Genomic DNA, 12,333 nt, shown 5'->3' on the forward strand with positions numbered 1-12,333 from the left:
TTGTCCAGTTGTATGTCTAATGTCTTTTGCTTCCTATTCCACATATACCCCTCAGCTTACATAGCACAAGGGAGAGCCACTGTGCACAGAAATGGCTCAGGATAATGTGAAAAAGAGCAAGCATTTTTTTAGGTACTGCCTTTAAGTCTGTAAAGGTCCCTCTGTACAAGAAACACGGTGTTCAGAAGAAGACGACGGTAGGTCTGTGCTGCTTTAGAAGAGCTAAAAGCTGGTGACACAGTTTCTTGTGGTACAGAAGGTGAGTGGAAGGAGTTCAAATGAGTGACTGCAGGATGGGCCAATTGCTGCGTGACTCGGTAGGTCATCATGCTGTGATGGACAGAGGCTGGGAGCTTGTGTGTGGGGATTCCCACTGCATGCTGTTAGTCCTGGCTCTGCTAATGTGGGTGGAGGGTTGCTCTTTTCCTAATTTATGCTCGTTTTTTGGTCCTCTTTGTGCTATGTTCTCCAGGAGGCCAGTCCTACCCCTTGACAGATTTTACACTGCCTACCCTTGTCAGTGGGTTACTTTCTTAATTGCCTTCTGGATTTCACCGAGCAGGATGCCTCTTTGTGCTCAGGTATAGAGAAGTCCAGGATAGTTGTCATATGGTCTGTTTTCCACAGAGTTCCCATGCTGGGGAATTTTAAAATGTGAACACACTCAGTATTAAAAAGTATGAGAGATACCAAATGAACGTTGGTATGTGTAATAGGTATAAAGGTGGAACGCATGCTGGGCAAACTTGCATATCCAGACTTCTCACCAGTGTCTGCCCTCCCCCTTGGACTGTAAAATCCAGAGATCGCAGCTCTATGAAAAGTTAATTCCAATAATCCAAGACCTATTTGTGGAAAGCACATGAATAAAGCAATAACTATGTATCAACTAGGCAGCATAATGGTGCATCTAAGGCATATGCGATGCCAGGCCTAACTCTGCAGAGCTCTGCCAGCAGAAAACAGTGCCCACTGGAGGCCTCTCCACCACGCAGTGGAGCAGAGAGCAAGGGTGAAGCTCACATGCCTTCCATCTCATACCTTAGAAGGCAGCTTTATCGCTACAGGATAAAACATGCTTGTGCAAAGTGTTTTATTCCTATCTTCTTCAGCCCCGAGTCTGCCAAGCTGTTGATGATTGTTGTAGAGGGATTGATTAAATGCAGAGTTGTGTGCAACACCGAGGTGTTTGTAACGTTCTGACTTTCAAATGTAATTGAAATAATTACATTTGAGATTTTGTCCACTTCATTTGCTTTTAGTCACTGGGAAGTGCAATATAAAATCAAGTATTACAAGATAGGTCAGTATTGTATTTTTTATCTGTAAAAGCAATATGACCAACTTGTAATGTTAGTCCTATTGTTCACTAATTAGATGAAAAGGTACTTTCTAAAGCTACTTGCTGGCAATGTATATTTACATTCCCAAAACAACGCCCTCTCCCAAACATTTGAAAAACACCATTGTAGCTGTGATATTTTTTAAACACTTTCAAGTGTAAGGTCCTCTCCCTAGAAAATACTATGCAGATTATTTTTATTCATTCCAAAATAAGACTGAGTAAGGCTCCCCCCATACAACCGCATGACAGTAGCATTTCTTGTCATATTTAGGCAACTTTTTGCAATCTTTTATATGAAAAAAAGAACCCTGAAATTTGAAGGTGGTATGTGATCCCTCCCTAATTAAAATTGCACCAGCTCCCTCCTGTATCAACCTAACTAGCAACTTTATGTCCTGTTTCTGGGCTCATTTTAAAGATAACCTCCCCTTTTAACTCCCAGTAATAGTAATTTTCATTACTGTTGCTCTCCTAAGGTATCTTTGAATAAGCTGCCTCCTACCAGAAAGGCTTGCTAGTTTACAGTTATATTTGCATAGTTTCTCATCTAATTTTAATTAAAGCTTAATTCAGCCAAAGCATTTAGGTGTTACTGTATCTCATTTTTATATGTGGTTTCTCACTGAAAAATCTCCAGGTGAGATCAGTGCCTATAGCTGTTACTACATGGGACAATCCAATCCATATGCCAGCTTCAGAAAAGGATTTGTGCGTTAGTAGCCTAGATTACTTAAAATGTAGGTCCAACATCTGGTACTTCAGCAACATTGAGGAAGTGATGACCTGAGTTGTGGTACCCCCTGCACCAGCTGGATGTGAAAGCAGCCAGGACTGCTGTGAACTTCACATGAAGTTCTTTAAATAGTTGCTCCCTTTTCATAGCAATTTCCTACTAATTGAATGCATTTTTTTCAAATAAATGAATTTTTTCAAATTAAGAGTATGCAACATTGAGATTGCTCATAATTAAGCTGTGATATTCTATGCTACTCTTGCAGCTAGTTCAAGTATCCAGCACAAAATTAGCTGTTTGGCATGGGAGAATTCTTATGTAAGGACTCATCTGTAAGATTTGACAGGTTACTATAAAATTCTAACTACATTATTTGGAAGAGGAAAAATGGATTGCTAACAGTGATATTACCTACCAACTGGATAGGATTAATGCACAATCAAAAGCAAGATTGGATGCAACCTTTTAATGCTCATTCTGCACCAAACAATATAGTTGAGAAATGATAGTTGAGGGAACGTTCAGCAGGAGCAGCTGAGGAAAGTAAGTCCTCTTTCTCATGTAAATTGCAAGACCATTGACTGTAAATTTGGTATTTTGATTCACTGTGATGCCATTAACAGAGCACTTAGTAAAGGTGGTCCCTACTGCAATACAGTCCCAAGCACTCTGTCAGAATTATGGACTAACCTTAGAGAAGGCTGGAGCCTAAAATGACAGCTAATTGCTGCAGTTGCAGTTGACAGCATGAGGATTGCATGTCAGAAGAGATTTTCCATCTTTCCTTTAGAAACACGATTTTATCAGGTGGCTCGTCTGCCTTTGCACTAAGTATAGGAAAATACAGACCCGTAAGTCATGCTGATACTGATGACTAATGTTAAAAGAATACAATTACCAATTTGCTGCATTGCCTTTCCATTAATGGGGCTGTGTCAGACAGGGAGTTAAACAAGCAAGTTTATCTCCCATTAGCTTAATTTGGAAAGTTAAGTATTAGTTATTTGCCTGGTTTTACTTTTAAGCTACAAGGTAAGCACTGTATTGTGCTTTAACTTAGACAGCCAGTATGCCACCCACGAGGCCACCCTTCTATCATCACTTCTACCTACTCCTCACTTAGCCAAAAAGTTAATGTAGTCTGCTCTTACATGCCTTGGATCCCTAATAATAATTGCCATCAGTGTAAAATAAGCATAGCATGCTTCAAAACAGTAATGACGTATAGTTGGTGTTCATTCAACAGACCTGTTTCTCTGACAAGCCAGTTATTCTAGCTGAAGCTCTGATGCAGAAGATACTGGATAGTGAAGAAGTGAGCCCATGATCCAGTAGCTGGTGCAAAAGAATTCATTGAGGCAAGTCAGTCAAAGAGCATGTTTCCAGGTAGACAGTTATCCAAAACAGATGAGTCAATAGCAATTAGCATTGTTCAACATGCTGTGACTGAAGAGGAAGGAAATCAAATTCACAGTAATTGATCTTCTTTCAATTCATCATTTCATTGCTTCGTGCATAGCCACTTTAAAACAGATATAAGGTCATATAAAAAAAACACTACACACTTGCATGATTAAACACTATTTTTAGCAGTCTTGTGTCTCCCTAACAACTTTTGAACCCATTGCTCAATTAGTCCAAATTTGAAAAGGAGATTGTGTTGCAGCTATCACTGTTCTTAGAGTGACCAGGTGAAGGAGAGAACCGCAAATCAGTGCTCTGCACTGGAGGAAGGGTAGGCAGAGTGCAACCATTGTCCTGCGGCTTTAGCAGCAGCCAAGCAGAGGCTGAAGTAGGATAACTCAGGAGTGGCACTGGCTCTCATCCAGGAAAGAGGCTGTAAAGAAGAGCTGGGATATTGCAGTGAAGAGAATGGTACCATTCAAGGACAAAACCATAGATCTGTTGGAAATCAGGCTTCATTACCTCTGCTTCTGCTGGAGCAGCTTGTTTATAAGCTCAAGATTCTAAGGGGTTCTTTGTGTTTAATTGTTAGAGTGATAAGGGATGATAAGAAGGACCAAAAGAATGGAGTCTCACAGTCTGGCAGAGCCGTGCCCCCCAGTCTTTCAGGCATAACAATCCTATTCAGCAGTAAAGCCTGATGTAATTGGATTGCAACTATTGCTTTCAAAAAGGTAAGAGTATTACCATAATTTTTTAGTATGGTTTATTCATATAGTTAAAAAATGTACTGTAATCTGCCTGTGGGACTAAGTGATTTATGTGTGCATATGGTTGTTATATTGGGTTCAGCAGCACTTTTAAAAAGTTATATATCACTTACAAGTGATTTTAGAGTATTATAATGACAGGACTAATTTAGACAACACCAAAGTACTGAATAGATTCACAAAGTTGATTGAAGCATTAGAGAAGACTATAAGTAATATAACACAATTGGAATATGACAGAACGCAGCACAACTTCTGTGTCTGTCTTAATTTTCACAAGTGTAGCCGTTACTTGTTTGTTTGCTTTTTAAAATATATCTAGCAACATCCAAGGGGATTTATGAAAAATGTCAACAAACTCAGCTTAACCACTTCTGGTTGACTAGGTGTGTAATAAAACTGTTCCGTTAGCCAGAAGGACTCTCTTACTATAATTCAATTTCTTTTCAAATCTGACCTCCAGCTAGCACACAAACAACTGTGATTAAATGCACTTAGTACAGATGTTATTAATGTTTAATATTGTCTTCCCAACAATCCTTAAATTCACAGTGTATTTCCAATATCTAATAAATTCAACACCTTTTTTTCCCCAGAATTTTACATTATATTACGAGATAAATTTCATGAGTTGCTGAGCACCAGTACCTCAGCAGTTTTCTGTATGGTCAGCATATGTTGATGGTCCATGCATTTCAGCCTTGAGCCTTGGTAACTAAGTACAGGTTAGCAGCTGGAAAGCAACATTCAGGATTGGGCAAACTGATGTATGATAAAAGAAAAGCCTTTACTGTCCTTCACTAAAATCTATGTCTGCCTTAAGATAAAACTGATCCTGCTAACAGATCAGATGGAGTACTAGCACCAACTGGAGGGGCTGGTTGATTGTGTGTTGTAGTCCCTAGATTGCATAGAGCTTTTGAGCTTAAGAGCTTTCCCATATGCGCTTTGGGGCATTTCAGTCTATATTTGTATGCTATCCACTACACTGATGTCCCAGTAATTGTGTCTGTTGGGTCAGTATATAGTATTATCTTACTTGTCATTATTATTATTGAATATTGCTGTATTGTGCAGCTTCAAAACAAACAGAAAAATCCAAATTGCCACAGATCCAGGTGTGTGGAATTCTGTAAGCACTAAGTGCATTTGATAAAGGCACAAAGGTTTTAAGATCTTAAGACAGATCTTCAGCTAGCAAAAAGGTTAGTTTAGGGATGTCACAAGCCAGTTTTACTTCGTATTTTATAATAAGCAAACAAACAAGCAAGTCTATTGTGTATGCTTTCCTTGATGTTACCTGCTTTTGGAATGCCTGGCTGTGTTTCAGAGGAAGTAAGAGCTGCATCGGATTTGCCTTGGCAAATATGAGCAGGTTCATTTTTCACACTCCAAAAGGAGCTGTAAAGGTTTAAAATACACACAGTAAACGTTTCAAACTTTACTTCTTGCTTCAGGCATATGCGCAGAACATTTACAACAAAGCACTTCATCTTTTCTAGCAAATAATTCCTAGAAATGTAAATTCTAGTGCAGGAGTTTTCATATACTTTATGTTCTCTCCATAGCAATCTTGGGAAAGTAATTTTGTTAGAAGCAATAAACCAACTACTCATGCCTGGGATGAACATGAAAAGAAAATGGCATTAAGTCTGAGCATTTGTGTTACTTAGGGTGTGTTTCAATTTTTTTCTTCTGATCAAATCAGATATGCTAGAGTGCATCTGAGCAATACATTATCCCTTAATGAATAAACAGCTGCACTGGAAAACATGGAAATGAGGTGGCTGTGGACTGCCTGTCTTTTTGCTTCCTTACAACAGCTGTAAAATCTTTGGTTGGGCACCCTTAAGTTCTTACTTTCCAGAGCAACTAAGAGTTGCTTAGCACAGATGGGTGGAGAAGGGCAGAAGAATGCTTCAAAATGAATAGTCATTCTGGATACAGGGGTGATGCCATTAGTGAGAAGCCAGAAGGGATAGGCTTTCTAACATGGAAGGTGAGGGCTTCTGTACAAGGAAAGAAGAAGGGGTACCAACAAAGCGGGATAGAACAGCAGTCATAGCTCCTAGGAGAGAAGAGGGAAGTGCAGAGCTGGCCAAATGCATTTTTTAACTACTGGCTAGTCTATTGACCTACATAAAAGTACCTACAGCATTCCTTTGGTGGTAGCAGCAATTAATTGAAATATCTGCTATTTAAATATTCCTGTTAGCATAGCTGAAAAGGAGGCAAAATCCACTAATAAGCAACTAGACCCAGCACTTGAAGGCAGTCTCCCAGCCTGCACCTCTGCTTGTCCCATTGTTGGTTACAAAATTCTCAGAGTACATGGGGTTTATGGACAGGGCAGAAATTGAGGATGTATTTCAGCTAAATGTATGTCATTCTAGAAATGCCTAGTAATCTCTGCTGCCATTCTCCTGAAAACTGTAATGTAATCAGTTGGCACCTTGTGTACAGCTGGCTGTAGGACAAGAAAAAAGATCAATAGGGCATACCAATGAAAATTATGCATTTACAGAAAAGCAAGTTATGCCCTATAGGGAAGAAGAAATGGAAGGTTATCTCTTTTTTTTTGAGCCAACATGTGCAAACGTGTTTTACTGGGTTTTGTTAAGATGCACTTTAGCTATCTCATAGAAGATTGAGTGCATAGTCTGTGCTGTATCCAGCAAGTTGTACTGTTTAGACAAACCAAGTGATTTAAAGTATGGTTCACATCAGAGTGGGCAATATTCTCAACTGTAGTAAGAGTATCTCATCAGCATCACCAGATTCAAACATACCTAAATGGCCAGGTGTCCATATTAAGAAGCTGACAAAGACATAGGAATAAGGGGGTGTGTGTGTGTGTTTTTGGTTTGGTGCCCAAGCCTAGGTTGGGGCAAAAACAGGAAGTGCTGCCATAGTTATATTAGTAAGTGGGAAGATCAACATCTGCACTACATACTGGTCTGGACCAGCTCTGGTCTGTCCTACAGACTACGTGACACTAACAGTGGGAATGCACTGGGGGCATCTCCCAGTTTAGTTGCCTTCCAGAAGGAACACAGTTTGCATTTGAGATGTGAACCAAAGTGCTACGGCTCAGGAGATTCACTCCAAAAGTGTGCTCCTGATAAAAAAAATGAAATGCTGATGGAGGTATGTGCTGTACAAATTTAAAGCAGTTAACTGAACTAGCATCTCACAGGATGGGTAGAGGTGCTTTGAGACAGGGAGTTATTTTAAATGGTTTTCACAGAAAATATTCTGAAATTTTGTTTTTATTGAAAAACAATTTGAAGAATGTTCCAAGAGATATTTAGAGTTATTGTCATTTTTATGTACTTAGATATTGATTTATTATTTTTAAATATTTGAGAGGGATCAGCATTAGTTTTCACTTCAAATGGTCCTTTTACTTCACTAGAACTTCCAGGACTGAATTGAGTAAGATTTTATTTAAGCTATATTATATTATCAAATAAAGAGTTTTCTTTCTTGTTGCAGCTGTCCATTTAAATATGTTGTGAAAAGGAAAAGGCTTTACAAGTAAGATAGATCAGTTTTAATCAGAGCTGAGTACAGCAACAGTAAGTCTTGATAAGCTCTAAGATACAGTAGAGATAAATTATCTGTGTATTTCATACTTTAATACATTATACTTACATATCTTAAGATTTCCAATGACAATGATAAATAGTCCTTCATTGTAACTTGCTTTATGTAATAAAGGAAAATGACTAGTCTGTTCTAAAACACACCCAGTGAAACACTAGAACTGGTAAAATTATGGGTGTTACTCATACACCACTGCAGTTCAAGTTTCAGGCCAGCCTTTCTGCAGCTGGGTGTTGTGGGAGCCAGGAACCTCTGGGCTACAGCAAGGTTCTGTCTCTGATCGCTAGGACTTCTGATCAAATCGATAAAAAGTTCCCACTTGCTCCTGTTCAATGCTGTGTTCAAGAACCACATGCACATCAAATGGCTCTGTTACTAAAAACAGAAATAGGCATCCAGACAAGAAGCTGAAACAGGCAGTAAAATATATAGGTTAACAGACCAAAAGAAAAACAATTTACGTGTATTGAAAATGAGTGATAACACTGGGGAGTACAAGATGGTAAAAATTAAGATAGTGAGCCGTAACACAGGTAACTGAAGTAATTGCTAAGCCCTAAGTGCATTATTTTGGTAGGTTCCAAGCCTATTTCAACCACATACAAACCTGAAAGACACTTCTGTGTTTTTAGAAGAGAAACAAAAATTACAGAAAGTAAGTTTTTTCAAATATCTTCCTGGGGTAGCTCAATAGAGATCATTACATCATTAAGCTACTTGATACTGGATCAAAATTTACATGTCTGGAGACATTCAGTTAAGGAAGTAGTTGATTATACTGTTTTTCGAAGAATCATCTGAAGTGTCTGTAGATGACAATGGACTAAAATACTATTTTTGTTATTTTTCTTTATTTAGAAATTAGAGTAAGACATGGATAAATACATACTTCCACAATACAGGAAGGAAAGGAAAAAAGTGCTCTACAGCTAGAAAGGGAGGTATAAGTTAGTTTTATGCAGACTATTTATAAGACAAGGCAGTGAAAGCTTTTCTGATGTTGGCAACAAACGCCGAAAAATTGTTAGTTTCTCTCACTTTGAGCTGGAACTCTTCTATACAGTCCAGAGGAGGAGTACAGGAAGTCACTAAAATGACACAAATTTCCAAAAGATTAGACTATTATAAATTTTTTTTAGCTTTATCCAGTATTATTTTTTAATAACCTATTAAATCAGTTTCTTTCAGCAAAGACAAAGCCTCAAAGAACACACTTTCTTATTTCCAGACCTCCTGCTCAGTGCTATGCTCCTGCTTGAATTGTTACAGCAATTTCCAGTAATCCATAGCCTGCTCAAAAGTTGAAACACATTCTTAAACATTTCTGCAGGCAGGCAGAGTGAAAACTGATGTAGCCCAGCATGTGATAAACTTTGAACTTCAGCACAGTTCAGATTTGAATTAGTAAAACCAGAAATCTATTCAGTCCATACCTACAGGCATAGCAGAGCAACAGCAGCATTCGTCTAGAAGCTACTCAGCACAGAACTCAAATTAGTGCTGCTGTTCTTTGTAACTGAATTAAGATCCATATAGGAAAAACAGGTTTAAGACCTGGAAGGTTGTACCCATGCAGAAGAGGAATGCTGGATTTCAAGTTTTAATCTTTCTTTAAGGGTCCCCCACATAGTGAGGAACTTCATTTTTTCCTGCCCTCTAGGCTTCTCAGATTGAAATATGCCTGTCAGGATGAACACTCACTCCAGCATAAAGGGAAGAAGCAGCAACAGACCACAAACTGAAGCATTTATCTATTCCTGTACATCTCCCTTCTCTCCTGCTTTGCTCAGTACAAAGTAAACAGCAACTCCACAAATGGAAGGGAGCAAAGATAAGCAGTTGTATTTTCATGTAAGTTAACAAAAGAAAATTTTTCATTCGGAAATTAGAAGATAAAGGTTACACTAAACCGTACTTTAGTCCTCTCCCCCTTTTTTCAGATAAAAGTATCAGATTCTGTCCTCTTAAGTATTCAGAATTCACATACCTTCATAATCTCCCTGTTCATTTATGGAAAGGGTGAACACATACGGCTTGTCAGGATCTTTGTGGTCAATGTGTCTGAATATAAACTGTAATTGCTCATCTACAACAAACAGAATTAATTATAACCGTTAACCTCTGCTGGAGAGAGTCACAATTATGACAAAAAAAAAAAAATCACAATATTAACCTACAGTTTCACTTAATTTTTTTAGAATACTTGGAAGTTAGGCAAACCTAGGCTCTTTGAAAGACAAATGCATTTTAACATATGGTATTCTGCCATTTGAGAGACAATGATAATACCTGGGCTGGGGCAATTCTTCAGCTGTATAAGTTAGCATGTTCTTCATTGCACAATCCAACAGTAACCACATTCTATCACTGCACGTGGAAACTACAGAAACTTACTGTGAATTCTGCGTATCTCCAGTCCAAGCCGCTCTTCAAACAATACTTTAGACTTGCATAGTCGTTCCACTCTCTCCTTAGCGGCTTTGTTTTTAGAAGATATTACTAGAATTTTAAAAGGCAGCATAAATATCAAAGTAAAGGTAAAATAAGCACATAAAAATAGTAGAAAAGCCCATCAAGAGCAAGTGTTGAAAACAATTCCTCCTCTAATTAAGAAGATCTACTTATCCTTTGCTTGCTTACCTTCCTTTTTCTTCATCAACTCTTCTTTAAGCTCTTGGACGCTGACAGTCAAGTCCTTCTTTTGCTGCTGCTCTTGATTTAGGTTAAATTTTATTTCTGTCAAATGCTCTTGATTTTCTGATATACGTTGGCTCTGCTGGAGAATCTCTGAAATAAGGCAAGAAAATATGAACACATGCAGTTGCTTAATTAGATCCCTGCTGTTTAGTACTTATCTATATATAGTTTAAGATGACTCATTTGAAAAAAATCTAATGGAATGTATGCCATCTCAGCTGAAGAGAGAAGTCAGCATAACTATACTAACAGCATCAAATAAAAGCTTGAAGTGAGTTATTCAAAAGAGAAGCTACTAAGTAGGGAGCTCCTCCCATATTTCAATCAGATACAGTTTGTTTCTGGTGTCAGAACTATATACATCCTGAGCAGGAGGATGGTGGATCCTGTCCACAGGCAAGTAATTTGACATACTGGAAGCAAGAAATAGAAACACTGGCTGATATTAGAGTTGCAATTATTTTTACATGCTATTCTGAAGTTTAACTACAAAATTCAGAGAAGTTACTCCTAGACTGATAGGCTGACTATTCTATTACTAATATGGAAGAGGCGTAAGTAATCTCAAAATATGTATCTTTACTAAGCAATTTAATTTACTTTTCCTATTGCAGTCAGCAAGTTCTGGTACTGTGTTGTTTTAAATACTTAAGCACCAAAACCCCTATACAGAAAACTTACCCGATCTTCATCTTTTTGCATCATCAATGAAGTCTTCCAACAAACTGATTTTGATTTGCAATTTATATCCCCATACCAACCAAATTAAACACAAAGTGGGTTTAATTATATCTTCATTGCAATGTTGTTATTTACTTTTTAAAATGGGAAGTTAACATATTATCCAGCTGCAATAAGTTAATTTTTGAAGTGTTAGGCACAATAAATAAAAGCACCATACCATACCGTTGCTATACTCCTCAATTTTTTCAATCATCAGGTCCCCTTCTTTCAGCTTCTTGGACCATTTCTCTGTAGTAAAAAGTTACTTCAGTTATCTGATGAACTGTGATGATAACTTGGAAAAAGTAGAGGTAACAGGAACATAGAGCCTTTTTACCTGACAGTGCTTTTATGGACTCCTTGCATGAATCTCTCAGTGCTAAAGTCTGATTGATCTGTTCAGTGCCATAAATGCTTTTTAATTTGGTCCAAAACTCTTTCATTTCTCTTTCAAAAAGGATTATTTCATCTTCTGTCTTTATATTAGCCATAGTGCTGCAACAAACACATAAGCGAATAAGTACAGCGTCAAGGCACGCAAGGCGATCGCAGCAGTTACAACTCACGATTACAGGGTAAACCTTCAGGGCAGCTTTCATCTCCTTGGCTTGTTATTAAAACCTCTTCCGTAAGTTGTTGTTACGGTTACCACCACAAGCAGTAACGGCGGGAGCGACGTTTCTTTCGCTACTCCACCGGCGATGGGCTGCCTGCCTCAGGAGGAGGCCCCGCACGGCGCGGCGCCGCGCCGCGCTCGGGGCCGCCACGGCACCGACAGCCGCTCCCAGGACCCGGCGGTCCTCGGCAGCACCGCGCCCTCCCGCCCCTGCAGGGCGCTCCCAGCCCTTGGTGGGCTCCCACCCCCGCCAGCCGTACGCACCGAGGCCTGCCCGGGGAAGCGGGACAAACACACAGAAACCACCTGCACCCACCAGCTTTCAAACCACCAGCACCTTCCCGCCTCCCCAACGGTTACTTTCTAACTGGGCACCGCCTCTCGCCCGCCTCGCAACAAGTGCGCCGCTGATTGGCTCAGCTACCCTTCGTGCCGCCGT

General features: G+C 39.1%; 1 protein-coding gene across 3 annotated transcripts; it reads right to left on the minus strand.

Moving 5' to 3' along the window:
* Positions 1 to 7,853: 7,853 nt before the first annotated feature.
* Positions 7,854 to 12,310, minus strand: SPC25 (SPC25 component of NDC80 kinetochore complex). Of its 3 annotated transcripts, XM_075093388.1 has the most exons (8): positions 12,159 to 12,267; positions 11,616 to 11,773; positions 11,462 to 11,527; positions 10,499 to 10,645; positions 10,253 to 10,357; positions 9,846 to 9,944; positions 8,897 to 8,946; positions 7,854 to 8,265 (listed from the first exon to the last, which is right to left on the minus strand). In XM_075093388.1, the coding sequence occupies exons 2-8, from the start codon at positions 11,767 to 11,769 to the stop codon at positions 8,218 to 8,220; spliced, it is 669 nt and encodes a 222-aa protein (XP_074949489.1). In that variant the 5' UTR covers positions 11,770 to 11,773; positions 12,159 to 12,267; the 3' UTR covers positions 7,854 to 8,217. The 3 variants fall into 3 exon arrangements, with proteins under 3 accessions (XP_074949489.1, XP_074949488.1, XP_074949487.1); XM_075093387.1 differs by lacking the exon at positions 7,854 to 8,265 and having other exon boundaries at positions 8,649 to 8,946; positions 12,211 to 12,310; XM_075093386.1 differs by lacking the exon at positions 7,854 to 8,265 and having other exon boundaries at positions 8,649 to 8,946.
* Between the last annotated feature and the right edge of the window lie 23 nt (positions 12,311 to 12,333).

This window comes from Phalacrocorax aristotelis, chromosome 5, assembly GCF_949628215.1.
Source record: "Phalacrocorax aristotelis chromosome 5, bGulAri2.1, whole genome shotgun sequence".
Lineage (NCBI taxonomy): Eukaryota > Metazoa > Chordata > Aves > Suliformes > Phalacrocoracidae > Phalacrocorax > Phalacrocorax aristotelis.

Excerpts from the sequence above, each read along its gene's own strand:
- SPC25 (XM_075093387.1), bottom strand. The coding sequence starts at position 11,769 with ATGGCTAATATAAAGACAGAAGATGAAATAATCCTTTTTGAAAGAGAA. Across the intron at positions 11,528-11,615 it reads GTCCATAAAAGCACTGTCAG|AGAAATGGTCCAAGAAGCTG; the intron begins GTAAAAAGGCTC and ends TTTTTACTACAG. Across the intron at positions 10,358-10,498 it reads GTTGATGAAGAAAAAGGAAG|TAATATCTTCTAAAAACAAA; the intron begins GTAAGCAAGCAA and ends TTAAAATTCTAG.